The 17064-nt window shown below is 31.4% G+C and overlaps 1 protein-coding gene across 2 annotated transcripts in view; it reads left to right on the forward strand.

Annotated features, from left to right (window-relative positions):
* Window positions 1-4287: 4287 nt before the first annotated feature.
* Window positions 4288-17064, forward strand: part of Elys (AT hook containing transcription factor 1 homolog) — an 88186-nt gene continuing 75409 nt past the window's right edge. For both annotated transcript variants that reach the window (XM_087149870.1, XM_087149871.1), the window contains exons 1-5: window positions 4288-4453; window positions 6367-6490; window positions 8189-8448; window positions 11146-11413; window positions 15379-15447. In XM_087149870.1, the coding sequence (XP_087005996.1) occupies window positions 6376-6490; window positions 8189-8448; window positions 11146-11413; window positions 15379-15447 (712 nt within the window). In that variant the 5' untranslated portion in view covers window positions 4288-4453; window positions 6367-6375. The remainder of the gene's footprint in view (window positions 4454-6366; window positions 6491-8188; window positions 8449-11145; window positions 11414-15378; window positions 15448-17064) is intronic.

The raw sequence follows: 17064 nt of genomic DNA on the forward strand, positions 1-17064 counted from the left end.
CAACTGCCATTGTACGAGCTTCTGTTGACGTGCATGGAAAGTCATATAGCTTATTGTGTTGATGATGGCAAGTGAAAATCCGTTCTGGTTTACATTTAATGCGTGTTACGTTTGGTAAACCACACACTTTGTTGAAAAACATTTTTTGCCTCTCTGACCTGTCTCCCACGTTCTGTTTGTTTGCAAACAATACATCTATTAAGACATGGTTCAAAACTAATCTCCAATTCCAAACATGCATTTTATAAATTATCGGTTTGACCTTATCTGCTACATTTGTGCATTGATGATGAAATCACTCCTTGCATCTTGAATATCCCTTGTTACGTATCAAATCTGTCATCGAAACCATAAAATTATTTGGCAAAATCATTTGTAGAATATACACTTGATCGGGATCAAATGTCTTTGCAATGGATATTTCAAGAGGTAATCTTTTGCCATGGCCATACTGTATCCAAGCAAATTCGGCACACAGGTCAATAGGCTTATGGTTGATCATAGTCTATAAATAATATACAGTAGGCAGCAGTATAGACAATATTCACAAGTTGTGAGAGCCTCAGAAATTCTGATGATCAAGATTCGACGCCTAGCTTAAATAAGTAGCGTTTAAAAAAAAAAATTTTTTTTTTTTTTTAAATCAAGACCATGACTAAACATAGTTGGGTACACGCGTACGTACCGTCATCACAAAATGAACGTATATATGAGTTGATTGTAGTGAGAGACAATGACAATACACTTTATTACTTTGCAAATTCTATAGCTTGATGCTTGGGACAAGGCATTCCCCATGAAGCTGTACAGCAGTTGGTGAGTCAGGACCATATGTATTCTCTCGATTGGATATCTGGTATTTTTTTAAAGCTGGATGGCGTACAGGAATTGATAAGTAAATCCAATGCATCTTCATTTTCAAAAGATTTTGATTCCTATCATCGTCTTTGTCAAATCCAGCGCGGTGGTCTTTATCCTAACTAGACTCATAACCAGAGTCACAGCGGGGTCGACGTATTATTGGCCTGGGAAAATACCTTAAGCAACTTGAATCGAGGCTGCTGAATCGAGTGTTGCACAACGGACAAAATCTGTAGCGTACCAGACAACGTTTATGAAATTCGTGTTCACAATCCAATAACCACACCTCACTTCTTGGCCATAAAGCATCTCCACATACAAGACATACCATTATTGTGGTTTTTCAATCTTCAACACGAGTTGTGTGTCTTGAAATATTTTAAAATAATCGTCTTTAATGGCGATTTTATACTTTTCCGCAAGTCGCAAGGTATTTGTAATATAATGTTGTATCAATCTCTCGTGTTTTGGTATAATAGCTACCGTAACACTTTGATTACGAAAAAGTTCTTGTCCCGTGAGCAGTCTCAGAAAGGCATCGTGAGCACATTTTGATTTTGTTACATCTAAGTGAATATCCTTCTTGACGGGTACTTGATTTACTCTTCCATCCATATATGGTAATGGAGTGACCAAAGCACGATTCGTGAGTGTCTTGGAGTTTTTGATGCAAATATTGCTGTATAGAGACCCCACATGCAATTGCTCTACTCGAGAAAAAGTTTCTGGAAACCACATTATCAGATGACTCGTTAAAATAATCACATGTTTCACATTTGGAGGCTTTTGAACAAATTTTCCAAAATAGGGTTCCACTACAAACAAGAAATCTAAATCGGGAACGGGTTCTTGGACGTTATAATTGCACACTTTGTCCCAAGGAGTGAGTACACCAATCGTGTCTGAAGCTGTAAACGCCAAATCCAAAAAGTAATTCAACATCAAGGGATGTCTTCCCAAATTTCCAAAAATGATTGTCATGTCTTTGTCACGACACGATTGAAACAAATTCATAGCCTTATCCATTTGAGAGAGAGAGTCATTTTGGATTGAGCCTCTCCCCGCTTTCGATCCTTAGCTTCTTGCAGATGATCTAGAGTACATTCTGGTTCAATCTTTTCATAATGATAATAGCTGGTTGTGTTTGGACTGAATTTCACAGACAACTTGCTTGCAGACATCTTGGTTGAATACGCTATGACAATTTGTGAACAGGTTCAATTTAAATACAAGTATAAAAAAAAAAAAAAATTTTTTTTTTTTCAATTTTCCATATCTACGACTTCGTGATTTTCATATTCTTCCTCAATCTCGCTTTCATCATCGACTTTGCTTTCATCCTCACTGTTGGGCTCGGGTTTGCTAAGCTTCAAATACTTTTTCAAATACTCTTCCAGCTGCTCCTTTGACATTAATGCCTTGTACACTTTTACGCAACTATTTAGAACCTTTTCTGGTAAATGACCTTTCAATCACATTGACCTTTCAATCACAATTCATCTCACTACCCCCCAGATCCCAGAGCCACGTGACGCAAAGCCACAGAGTCGCTCTCACACTGTCCGAGCCAGGTCCAGGAAAGCTGTCCAAGCATCTCAATGTCCTTGGGGCATTGACCTTTCAATCACAATTCATTTCACAACCCCCAGATCCCAGAGCCACAGAGTCGCTCTCACACTGTCTGAACCAGGTCCAGGAAAGCTGTTCACCCCTTCAAAGGATCCACGTGACGCAACCCTCTCAAAGATGTCAAGTGGGTTGGTGCCACATCCTCTGGATTCATGTGGTTTCGAACCCATGTCCTGTCACGTGATATCCTAAAAGTGCATCTGGTAAAAGTGTTTTGTCGCTCGACTTCCTGGAAATACATCCGGTGATATTCTAAAAGTGCATGTGGCGAAAGTGTTTTGTCGCTCGACTTCCTGGAAATACATCCAGTGACATTCTAAAAGTGCATCTGGCGGATGTGATGTGTCGCTCGACTTCCTGGAAGTGCATCCGGTGAAAGTGTTTTGTTGCTCGATTTCTTGAAAGTGCATCCGGTGAGGTGGATCTCATCGCATGACTTTCTGGAAATGCATCGTGTGATTCTTTTCAGGTCACGTGGCATTTTCTAGAACATTCCATGACGACTGGAGCGTCCTCTGTGTGTCTATAAAAAGGGCTTGCACGCCGAGGAGCCGTTATATTTTTTGACATAGAGTCGATTCCAGATGGCAAATCTTTTTATTGTGAGCAATCTCGTTCTCAAATCCCTCGATGAGGTGTTTCCATCCTATGCTTTTCCTCGGGAGGTGTTGTTGATGGGAGAGCCAGAGGTCGTGGAATTGGGGGACGAGGCGCATCCAGTGCTTCGATTCCTCGACCCGGAAGGCTATTCCGATGTGAGGCAGGTGAGGGGTGCTTTTAAGCGATTTCTCGATCTAGGGTTGCGTTTCGAGAATGATGTCAGTCACGTGAGCCCAGCTTTCCGATGCTTCAATCGCTTCGGCATGAGATGGATGATGAATATTGTGTTTGATTGGTTTAGGAAAGGCTATAACGTGACAGACGCTTTGCGGATTCGCCTAGCCAGCGAAATTCGCAATTGCCTCTTCTCGTTACCTTTGGAAAGCTGGTATTACGCCCCACCCGAGCCTTGCCCGATTTGTTTGGAGGAAATGTTGGAAATGCCTCATCAAACTCGTTGCCAGCACGTGTTTCACACACAGTGTCTGGACAATTGGTTGCGCACGCGTCTACACAGGACGTGTCCCCTTTGCCGACACGAAATCTAACTCTATGTCAAAAGCCATTTTTTTAAAATACACACAGAGCCAACATTGGGCGTTTGGGTGCAGACCCCTTGGACACCTTGAAAATGCATTGGACATGGCTTTTCTCTCTGGGGTGGTCACCCATTTCACATACACAATGGACTGCTTCACGAGAGGGCAGTGATAACGTTTCCAATCATGGTGTCATGACAAAAGAGCAGTGAGAACCGAGGCTTGAGACTATTTATTGTGTCGTTTTGCGTTTTCAATTTTATTTTGCAAGGGTCACGGTGCTTATCTATTTTTTCGAGTGACTGTATCACGATATTTTCCCCTATCTTATATTTTCCGTATTTAATTATCACAACTACTTATGAAATTTCCATGACACTTCATTTTGAAGCTATGTTCAATGGATTTTTCAGTTCCATATAGTTTCCTAACGAAAAAGTTTTTAATCTTTTTAAAAATCAAGACAGAAACTAACGTGCTTCCTTCTCTATACACGTTAATGGTGAAAGAATGCAAAGTGCTGCCATAAGTACAGAGTTCTGTTTAACGCCATCTGCAGTTCATTTCGATTGCCAACAGGTAAAGATTCTCATAAAGCGAAAAGCACCAGAAAATGAAACTTACTAGCTCTTTTTGGTTACCAATTTGTAAGTTTAAATGGCAACAGAAATTTCAAATTTGTTTACAGATCAACGAGTGAGCAAATTGGAACCCATGGACTAATGTAAAACAATTTTAATTAAATTGTTTATTTTACATTACTTTATAAAATCGTACATATCTTGTTATATCTTCAATAAATGCATTCAAGCATATATTTCTAGGTAATTTTTTTTGTTTATTACTTTATTCCTTGTGAAAATTGTAATCATGGAATGTTTATTCGGATCTGTAGATTTTTCAACTTTAATGTTTTACGACAGAATTTTCAATTCTTTAAACTGTCCAAATTACAAATAAATTATAGATTGATTGATTTTGAAAGCTAAGAACTTACAATTAACACTCTGTGATAATTTAGATTTATGGTAAGGGCGAGTACCGAAGTTAGACACATTTCACTCGGAGCTGCCTCCAGAAAGTGTTCAGCGATATAATTGCTGTTAAGTCATTAATTTTAATTTATTTATGATTGTTGATATATCAATCAGAATGATAAATTTTATGTTTAATTGTTTTTGAGAAAATATCTATAATAAATACTGCAGTTCCTGTTCATTCAATGACAGGTATAGGTTTATTATTTAAAACTTTTTAAACTTATTAAATGTTTCTATAATTTAGTAGTAATAGAGGTAAAAGTTAGTATTTGAGCTTGAGGGAAATAAAACGCTAGGAAAATGTTCTTGAGTTATAAGTTTTTTACTACCAAGAAAAAAATAAATGAAGAAATGGGGATATTTCCTTATCTTGATCTGTCACTCCAAATGAAATCATCAAGGAGGCGTAAAATGACTTTTAAACTTGTAAGCTTTATTTTTTTAAAAAAAAGAGATTTTCCACAGGGAGGGGGTGGCTATGAGTTATGCAGTTGGTCCCCTCCTGTGATGTTTTTGTGGTTCCTTGTATGTTGCTGCCCAGAAGTTGCTAAGACTTGGTGATTATATGCCATTGAGCTCAATACAGGAATGATCGCACAATGATCTTTAAGAATGTATTTATATAAATTAAGATAATAATTTTGTATTGGAAATTTTGGTATTAGTCAATTGAGTTATAAAACTAGATATATATTTAATGTGCAATGTTTAATTCTAGTCAAAAATATTTACATTTATTTATCAGCTGTTTATGATTTACCAGGGTAGTAGGGGGCCGTTCAAAAAGTACGTACACAGAAATGGAGAAATTTTAACCCCTCCCCCCCTTCGTACATAACCGTACACAAGGTCTTACTCCCCCCCCCCCTTAGAGTACGTACATTTTATTAGTCTACCCCCCTTTTTCATAAAAATTAAAATAATTATGTTTTAAAAAAATTAAATATTTATTTAATATAATTTATTAATTTAAATTATTTAAACAATAACACCCAACTTTTTGTACGTAGTTTGTATAATACCTCCCCCCTCCCCATCATACAAAACCGTACAAAATAGCAAATCCCCTCCCCATCATACAAAACCGTACAAAATAGCAAATCCCCTCCCCCCCTTCGGGTTGTACGTACTTTTTGAACGGCCCCTAGGAAGAAAATGGAGAAAGAAAACTAGGCAAAAAATGGTAATTCAAAATGTATCTTAAGCTATCTAAAATAATTAAGCTTTAAATAAAATACAAAATAATGCAGTTTACTTACATTGGCTGTTTTCATTATTAAAAATTTATTTATTTCATTCTAATTTTATTATTTGTTTAATATTTGTATTATAATATTTGTGTTAACATTGTTTTTTCAACCTAACATAGTAAAATAAAAACTTTGAAGAAGTTTCCTGGGAAAGTTTGTTATTTATATCAGAGTAAATAAAAATGTTGAAAATTTCCTTTTAATTGCAGCATAACCAGTACAATCTTAAATTTTACTCGTTCTTAGCAAATGAATACCTTTAGATAAATTTTAAGGATAAGTTGTTAGTACTTATGCTCTGCCTTTTCTGTCGTATTTTCTACAAAGAAATATTTACTTATTCTAAATGTGATAAACTGAGACTTTTTTTAACTGTTGTAACCTATATATAGGACTGTTTTTTGCCGATTTTTTTATTAAAATTTCTTACATACATTGATGTTTTAGGAATGCAATATGAAAGGAATTGTACGTCCTTCGAAAGTGTCTGATTTAGTACCTATAACCTTTCCATCTTATCCTCATGATGACTCAGAGAAAGTTGATAACACATATGGTGTTATAAGTAAAAGTAAGTTATTTTTTAATGATATTTAAAGCGATTATTCATTTGCTTATATAGAGTTGCCTTCACTGTCAAGCACTGAGTGACAAAACACATTTTTTTTTTTAAAGAAATGTCTCAAATGATATTGTTTAAATGGGAAATAATAAGTATTTATGTGTTAAATGTAGGATGCAACATTCTATATTTTAATTAGTTTAATGAATTTATTTACTTACCTAGAGAAAATTGTTATAATTTTCAAATATTGAAAATGAAGTAATAGAGCTGATATGCATATTTAACGCAGTATTTTTTTTTAAAGATAAAAATAACATAGTCCATAATGTACAGTCCATAGTAAGATAAGTTTTTTGTTTTCGGATTTTACATTTTTCCAGTTTATTATCTATTGGTACTGGATATTGAATTAAGTTTGATTCCAATAGAAAGAACACTGTTTTTTTTTTCCAATTTTGCACGTTTTTTGTTCGAACAGCATAGTTAAGAAGTATTTATACTTTTTAATTATTTTTTTTATAATATCCTTCCTATTTGTTGACTTTCAGTAGCCAGAAAATGATTCAGTATCAGTAATTGCAGTAAAGGCATAGTTTTGGTCAGAAATCATACAGAATTTTTTACTGTTGTTAGAGAAGTTCTTTCTGTTTGCAGTGCCCAAAAAAAGAATACTAAATAGCAGAACAATCTTATAATACAGTACAACTCAGGTTATCCGACACCTACTTGACCAATTGGGATATGTTGAAAAATCGAAAGTGTTAGATAATCAGGGAAACTGATTTTGTCGATAAGCATTAAACTACGAATAAAATAACTCAGAACAATTAGCGATTAAAATTAATTTTTATAAAAGCCCACACTTTTATTTTACCTTCCTCTTTTAAAAAAAACGAGACAATATAACTAATAAAGTCCTTAATATTTTTTTGTTTTCTGTTTAATAGAGATGTCTTTGCCAGAGGCTTAACTATATCACTTGACTTTTTTTTTTATCAATCTTACAAATATTGGTACTTGTTGATGGCAATCAGTTGTTTACACTATTTTACTTTGAAATGAAACATATTCCTATTGGTTACTACTTATAACTTATTGATCCCTGACATAGCAGGTAATTAAAAAGATGTCAGTTTAAATGTCCCTATTGTCATTTTCTAGCAGTCAAATTTTAGAATCGTCATCACAGCATTAAATATGTTTGCTGAATTGATATGTTACAACCCAAGATTGAAAAATGAATCAATAATTGGGTAACATCAGCTGTAATAATGATGAAGTGTGTGACGAAAGAGGTGTCAGATAACTGAAGGATCTGATTGGTGTCAGGTAATCAGGTGTATATATATGCATACTAGTTCAAAACACAGTTTAAAAGATTTAAATACTTTGCATTTCACAGCAATTCATTTTAAGTATTATACTATTGTGGTCTATTTGAGGAAAAGAAAAAGACATTTAAATTATTTTCTCTGAAAATTTTGCTGCTTCATTGCATATTGATCATGTTTACCTCTTGCTTCTAAAAAGATAAATATTAATTAAATTTAATGCAAAATAGTTTTTTTGTGTTTATCTTCATCTGATATTATAACTGATAAAAAGTCTTCTTAAAGTATTCATCTTAGAAAAACTTATATTTATTTAACATTTTATTTAAAACTTATTTATTTAACCTTTATAAACATTTTCTTTCTGTTATAGATAACTTATGGATGTGTTTAGTTCGTAATACAAGCATCAACATCTTTTCTACTGAAACTGGAAGATGGTGTGGAAAATATTGTTTTGCAGAATCTTTAAATAATCCATCCGCTAAAGTGACTAACGTTGTTGAGTTTATATCCTCACACATATCATATCAGTGTTTGCTTGTCTCTATTGATCAAGATGAAGAAAGTCAAATATGCATGTTTAATGTTGATACTGGAAAAGTTGTGCAATCAATTTTAATACCAGAAAAAGTATGCGTTATTATTTTTACTTATTAGACATTTTTAATATTCTTCAGTTAAATTATTGTATAGGTTAGGGGTGTACAACCTTTTTGAGTGAAGGGCCACATGCACAGCAGATTGACTAATGAAGGGCCGCATGCCAAAGTATATAGACAGACATATTGACAGCAATTGTTATATAAACATATAAATTGTTAAACAAACAAATATAGTAATTGTTATATAAACATCATTGTTCTAGGCACTAAATTTTTTTGTCAGTTAACCCGTTTAACCTTTATGTGATTTTTAATATATTTGCTGTTTGTGATTTTTAAATTGCATAAATTAGAAATGCGATGAGTGATTTTCAAATCGCATCAGCACGAATCGAGATGTGCTAAATTGCAAAAAGACGGCTCTCTACTTCTAATTTTTAAAATATGTGAATATAAATCACATTGATATATGTGAATATATATCAATGTTATATAAACATCATTGTTCTAGGCACTAAATTTTTTTGTCAGTTAACCCGTTTAACCTTTATGTGATTTTTAATATATTTGCTGTTTGTGATTTTTAAATTGCATAAATTAGAAATGCGATGAGTGATTTTCAAATCGCATCAGCACGAATCGAGATGTGCTAAATTGCAAAAAGACGGCTCTCTACTTCTAATTTTTAAAATATGTGAATATAAATCACGATATGTGGTTTTTAAATAGCGTGAATATGAATCTTGGTGTATGATTTTTAAATTGCGAGAAGGTAACAATGTATGGTATTTTAAACGCAAGAATACGAATAGCTATATGTGATTTTAAATCGTGAATTTTGAATCATGTGACAACAAAAACAATAGGTTGGGTGCATGCTCTTAAACTTGCACATGTTCATGGGACTAAAGAAATATGCACATGTTTTGAATTTTTTTTTTTTTTTAAAGGGACCGGGTTTAATATAAATGTACACATCTCATTTTTATTCTTATTATTATTCTCTTCGGGAAGGTGGCTATTTTGCCAAGATACTTAGTTACATTTCAAGTTACATAAAAAATTTAAAACAGAATCGAATTTCACGAGTTGTAATATTGTGCTAAAATATCAGGATATTTTAAATCACAAGTAATAATGCAGCAATTAACGGGAAAAAGAAAAAAAAACAAGTTCGAAAAATCACTTATATTTATGTTAAAATCGGTACAAATAAGGCACATAAAAAGTAATTGTTTTAATGCGCGATTCAAAACTCGCACGCTGTCAAATTATAGTATTAAAAATATCAGAGTATCTAGTATAGGTAATCATTATTTATTTTTTTATATATGTCTGCTTCGTTCATCATTCATTTTGTTTTTTTGTTATAAGGTTTTAATAAGAATTAACTAGATAATTTTTTCTGTTAAATCTTATTATTATTTCCTAGGTAGTATTTGTTAAAAAAATTTTGTAATAGCCATTGGGGTTAATTTGGCATTGGAAGGTCCTTAACTAATACTTGAGTTTTTTTTTTCAATATTATTCTCCTAGCTTTTGTTTTAATTGAATTTGATAAACATAAAATTTTTTTTAAAAAATCCAGTAAAATAGCTAATTCTGTCAAACCTCAAGTTACGAAAAATGATTTCTAACTCATTTGTTATTCTGATAATTAGAGTAAAGTCTTATGTCCACATTTATTTCTTGGTGACTCTTAATTTCATAAAATATTTTTGATTGCCAAAACAAATCCCCCCTCCCTCAATTTCTGAAGAATTTTGAATTTCAATTTGAAATTTTTCCTAAGCTTTAGTTCTTAAAAGCTGTTCAAGTATAATTTCGTAAAGCAGTTCTTTAAGCCATGGTTAGAAACAAATTGCCATGTTTGAAAAGCAATTTCCTGACTATTTATTTTAGTAGGATTCATATAAGATATCTGTACAAGAAACTTTATTTTTAAGATTGGAATGAACTTACTAATTTAAGGATTTTTAAAGAAACCAATTTTCATTTACATAATCAGATGCCCTAATATTGCAGTATGTGGTGTTTGGGAGAATCAACTATTAAGAGGCTAGAGCATTAGGAGATATGTTAGAGGAATTTCAACACAGTGCTAATGAAGAAATAAACATTTTAAAATTTTTTGAAATACTTGCTATGTAACTTTCACAGTTATTAATTATGCTGAAGAGTTAAAAATATGATTTTTGATGTCTAATAATTTTATTATCTAGCATTTAATTTCATGGTATCAAGATTTAATTAAATTCAGAGAGCTAAGAAAATATGTTACATTTTATGTAAGATCTAAGAAATAATCAAGCAAGTTGTAGTGTATCTACCACTGCAAATATACAATTCCAGTTCACTAGTATATAAGACATGCTAACTCGATTCTATGATGGGGTACCTTTTCATAGATGAAGGATGACATTGTCGATATCTACTCTCCCCTCACAAATTAATGTAAGAAACAAGCTAATAAATGTTTCATAGTTTAAAGTTTATTTCTCGTAATCATTGTTTAACCTTCAGAAATCAAGAATCTCAGTTTTTATTTCTTCATTTAATGTCTTGTTATTTTTCCGTTTGTGTGCTGGAAAAAAATTGTTTGGCCTATATCTTTGTATGGCAAAGTTTTTTCCCTACTTACAATGTATGACATGCTTCCATTGCACTTGTCACTATTAGGAATTGTTTATTAAAGGAATAACTTTCTTTATTAATCTTTATTTAGGTATCGTCATTAGATGTTGTTAGTGGCGATGGAGGAGTGTGTATGGAGACTCATTATTTAAATCGGCGTTTAAGGTATATGTTTGGCATTGTTGTTGTTGGAACAGTGGATAGCCATATTTATTTTTTAGACCTTTGTTTAGATGAAAGTTTTAGCTGTGATGAAACGATGCCAAACATAACACTTGTTTTAAGGCAAAATGAATATTCTACTCAAAAAAGAGAAGCTGCCTTAGTTAAGAAACAACATATTTTCTTACGCTTGAATGGTATGATAATTCACATGTTATATTTTTGCATTTAATTAGTGAATTTTTTCTCATATATTATTAGTGGATAAATAGGATATTAGTACAGAATTAATATGCTGTACAATTATATGCACCTATAGTTAAAACTGGATATAATGCCTATAGAAATAAAAATCTAAATTTTTTTGTCAGTATAATAGTTTAAACATTTTTTAAGAAAGATCATGACCCAGGGTTGGAGTTTTTGCCGGCAAAAAGGGGTTTTTGCCAGGACAGTGGCAAAAACCTGGTAAAAACCGGCAAAAACTGGTAAAAACCGGCAAAAACCAAATTATCTAAATTGCTGATTAAATATTATTACAAAATACTTGAAACAAATTTAAATCAATCATAAGGAATAGTAATTTTGATACATTACATGAAAAAATTATTTTTAACATATTAATAATTAATATAATGGTAATAATTTTTAAAAGATTGAAAGTTTGTGATTTCTTTTCATTTTAGAATCCTAAAATAAATGTTTTTTTACAAATAAATAAATATTATTATTTGCATAATATTATTATTTATTATAAAAAATTATTATTTGTACAATAATTAACTACACATATTGATAGATATTTTATGTTTTAAATTATAGTTATATTAATTTAAAATAAGTTCATTTCACTGGAAAAAAAAGAATAATCACAAATTTTCCAATCAATAATGTTTTAAACTACTAAAATGATATATTATTACATTATCATTTAATTATGGAATAATAATTTTGTTAATTTTTTTGTAATTGTTTATATTTATAGTATATATTTCAATTTTAGGAATAATTTTGTATCAAAAATGTGTTTTTGTCCTCTCATCTTGGAAAATATAGGTTTTTGCCACTTTTTGCCAATTTGCTTGGCAAAAACCTGTTTTTTCCAGGACGGTTTTTACCGGTATTTACCATGGTTTTTTCCACCCGTGGCAAAATCTTGCCAACCCTGTCATGACCATTAACAAAATTAATGTTTAAAAACAATTTTTGACTTTTTTGAAAGACTCCAATATAGCAGTTATGCTTTTATATGTATAATCCTTGCTAAACTATGCCTAAACCTTTGCTTTGTGATGGTATTTAGAATTTTTAAACATATATAAAGAAAAATTTATATGTAATTGGGTTTGTCATTCTTTAAATAAAAATTTTAATAAATAAAAATTTTATTTTTATAAGAAATAAAAATTTTATTTTTCAACATGTCCGTCCACAACTTGGACAATTTTTACATTAAAAATAAAAAAATTGTAGAATTACTTGGTTATACATACTTGGTTGTCTATTACATCAAATTTCATTAAAATCAAAGCTGTCCAAAAAAAAAAATCAATATCATTAAAATCAAAGCTATTCTTATCAAAGCTACTTAAAGTGACTCTTATCTTGAAGTGACTGTCATAAATAAATATTCTGGTTCTAATTTTTCCAAAAGTATATTGCAAACACACTATATATTTAAAAAAAATACAAAATGCCTTTATGTTGACAATTTTATTTTTTCGTCCCAAAATATTTTGAAACCAAATTACATAATGTGGCGATAGAATGTATAAATGTTAATGGTAACACAGCAATTTTAGATTTAAGAAGATACATTTGAGAAGTATTAGATTTCAATAGCAAAATATCATATAGATTTATAAAAACATCTGCATTCAACTTGTTTTCGAATTCGAATAGAAATTTTATAACAAAATTGACTTTTCTGTGTAAATTGATTTATCTCCTATTTAAAGAATGTTATGATATATATTCTTTTTTATTATTTTTTCCAAAAAAATAATAGTAATCTAATTTGATCAACTTAATTTTTTTAAATCATTTAAATCAAATTTTGGATGTCTTAGACGTCCCTTCAGATGAATTATTTTTAACTATATATGAGTTGAGACTGTGTTATTTTTATGAATTTGCTAGGGAAAAGAGTTGAAACTCTGGCCCTTTAAATTTTGTATTCACATTTCTTGGTGAACCACTCAATATTCTGAATTGCAATTAGGAATCCTTTTTAATTTCTTTTACTATTCTTTAATTGTTTTTAACTATATATGAGTTGAGACTGTGTTATTTTTATGAATTTGCTAGGGAAAAGAGTTGAAACTCTGGCCCTTTAAATTTTGTATTCACATTTCTTGATGAACCACTCAATATTCTGAATTGCAATTAGGAATCCTTTTTAATTTCTTTTACTATTCTTTAATTGTTTTTAACTATATATGAGTTGAGACTGTGTTATTTTTATGAATTTGCTAGGGAAAAGAGTTGAAACTCTGGCCCTTTAAATTTTGTATTCACATTTCTTGGTGAACCACTCAATATTCTGAATTGCAATTAGGAATCCTTTTTAATTTCTTTTACTATTCTTTAATTGTTTTTAACTATATATGAGTTGAGACTGTGTTATTTTTATGAATTTGCAAGGGAAAAGAGTTGAAACTCTGGCCCTTTAAATTTTGTATTCACATTTCTTGGTGAACCACTCAATATTCTGAATTGCAATTAGGAATCCTTTTTAATTTCTTTTACTATTCTTTAATTGTTTTTAACTATATATGAGTTGAGACTGTGTTATTTTTATGAATTTGCTAGGGAAAAGAGTTGAAACTCTGGCCCTTTAAATTTTGTATTCACATTTCTTGGTGAACCACTCAATATTCTGAATTGCAATTAGGAATCCTTTTTAATTTCTTTTACTATTCTTTAATTGTTTTTAACTATATATGAGTTGAGACTGTGTTATTTTTATGAATTTGCTAGGGAAAAGAGTTGAAACTCTGGCCCTTTAAATTTTGTATTCACATTTCTTGGTGAACCACTCAATATTCTGAATTGCAATTAGGAATCCTTTTTAATTTCTTTTACTATTCTTTAATTGTTTTTAACTATATATGAGTTGAGACTGTGTTATTTTTATGAATTTGCTAGGGAAAAGAGTTGAAACTCTGGCCCTTTAAATTTTGTATTCACATTTCTTGGTGAACCACTCAATATTCTGAATTGCAATTAGGAATCCTTATTAATTTCTTTTACTATTCTTTAATTGTTTTTAACTATATATGAGTTGAGACTGTGTTATTTTTATGAATTTGCTAGGGAAAAGAGTTGAAACTCTGGCCCTTTAAATTTTGTATTCACATTTCTTGATGAACCACTCAATATTCTGAATTGCAATTAGGAATCCTTTTTAATTTCTTTTACTATTCTTTAATTGTTTTTAACTATATATGAGTTGAGACTGTGTTATTTTTATGAATTTGCTAGGGAAAAGAGTTGAAACTCTGGCCCTTTAAATTTTGTATTCACATTTCTTGGTGAACCACTCAATATTCTGAATTGCAATTAGGAATCCTTTTTAATTTCTTTTACTATTCTTTAATTGTTTTTAACTATATATGAGTTGAGACTGTGTTATTTTTATGAATTTGCTAGGGAAAAGAGTTGAAACTCTGGCCCTTTAAATTTTGTATTCACATTTCTTGGTGAACCACTCAATATTCTGAATTGCAATTAGGAATCCTTTTTAATTTCTTTTACTATTCTTTAATTGTTTTTAACTATATATGAGTTGAGACTGTGTTATTTTTATGAATTTGCTAGGGAAAAGAGTTGAAACTCTGGCCCTTTAAATTTTGTATTCACATTTCTTGGTGAACCACTCAATATTCTGAATTGCAATTAGGAATCCTTTTTAATTTCTTTTACTATTAAATTTTGAATTTTCACATTTTCTAAACACACTATAAAATATACAAAACGTGCTACGAGATATAAAATATTATGAAACATACTATAGTATAATAGTAGTGCATAAAAACTGCAATTTGTAAGGGTGACCAGAACCATTCTATTGGAATTAAAATGCTAAAGTCAAAGTTTACATTCATATAAAAAAAATTTTATCATAAATATTGATGATATCATTCTTTGTTTATTATTTCAGATAAGAGTGATCGTTCTGGAAAGTTTGAGTTACGAAATGGGAGTAGTACTCTTAGTAGATATGCTAATGGTATGCATTATATTTGAAAAATGTAATTTTTCATTCTTAAAAATTAATTGTTAAATGATAATTTATATTTATACATTCATTTTATGTATTCATTAATTGTTTTTTGGTTCAAAAAAAGGAAATATGATTGTTTGGTGTACTCAATATTCAGTTTGCAGAATGAAAGCTATTGAGCAGCTATTTAGATCAGCTTTTGGATGGTGAGATCGAAGCCATACAAATTGTACTCTCTCAAATTTTAAGCAATATGGATCACTTTTCAAGAGTAGTCATTTTATCAAGCTCAAGAGCCGCCTTGCCTCTAGAACCTCGTATTTAGTAGTCTTTAAGAATTGTCAATCCCTCTTAAAGTTTTTGTTTGACAAAAAATGAAATGCTAAACATTTTCATCAATTAAATGTATTTGATGACCCCTGCTTCTTGCTCTGTAACCTTCAGGAACTTAGAAGCTGTACTCACCTTGAGTGCTGGGTTCTCCAAGTGTTTATGTGAACGTTACTGGGAAGCTAGGAACTTTTTTCTTCTTCTTTTTACAGGGCTGATTGTGCTGCGGAAAAAATCTGGATTTCCGTATTTTTCGCTAACAGTGATCCGGAGATCGAAGGTCCAGACGTTTGAAAAAATCATTGATCACAGAAGTTTCTGGAAATCAAATTTTCAAAGGGGGAACTTAAAAACACAGTTTATTTTATTTGTTTGTAAGGGAGAGCCAGAGAGATACTTTGTGAGCTTATATTCATGATTAATATTCATTTTTTTATCAGTAAATAGTTGTTATAATCATACACTCAAGAAAGAAAGACATATTTGTAAATTTTAATTACTTCTCCAGGTCATCATAGGTATGTGCATACTTGCCAACTTTTACGGATTATCCGTAAAATGTACGGATTTACGTCTAATTTTACGGGCCTACGGATTAACCTGAAATTTATACGGATCCCCCGTTTTTAGCGTTGCACGATTAGCGCATCGGTAAAATTCCGCGATTATCAGCCGCTACGGAGCTAGAGTAAAACCATTTGTAAAGGGGGAAAACAGAAAAAATGACAGGAGTTTTCCGATCTATTCCAAAGCAACACGGTAACCACACACCCCTTATAAGTGGCTTATCCTCGTAACCATAGTAACGGCACGTTCACGTGTAAACCAGTTGATTGGTTATTCTCCTTTTCTCCCTCCTAACTGCTTCCAGTCTCCTCTAGTGAATGCGCTGTTCCCGTCATTATTGCCACTCCCCGTTTCTACTACGTCACTGAACTAGCCGATCCAAACGTCGTTCTCCCTCCCTCTGTAACGAACGAAAACGGTACTGAACTGTCGACTACTACTTAGCTTGTAATCACGTGGTGTGCGTTAAAAATGAAACCGAAGAAAACTTATTTTCAATCGTATAAGAATTCTTATACTGCAGAGTTTCCATGCATAAAAAAATCAAACAAAGGAGAAAAGTATGCTTATTGTACGATTTGTTTTTCTGACTTTCTAATATCGCACGGAGGTAGAAATGATATACATCGCCACGTGACCGGACCGAATCATGCCAAGAACATTGAAAACGCTGAAAATAACCAAAGACTAAGCAAATTTTTTAAGCCACCTGATAATGTCCAAGAT

This window comes from Parasteatoda tepidariorum, chromosome 8, assembly GCF_982258835.1.
Source record: "Parasteatoda tepidariorum strain Cologne lab strain chromosome 8, Ptep-v5.0, whole genome shotgun sequence".
NCBI classification, from domain to species: domain Eukaryota; kingdom Metazoa; phylum Arthropoda; class Arachnida; order Araneae; family Theridiidae; genus Parasteatoda; species Parasteatoda tepidariorum.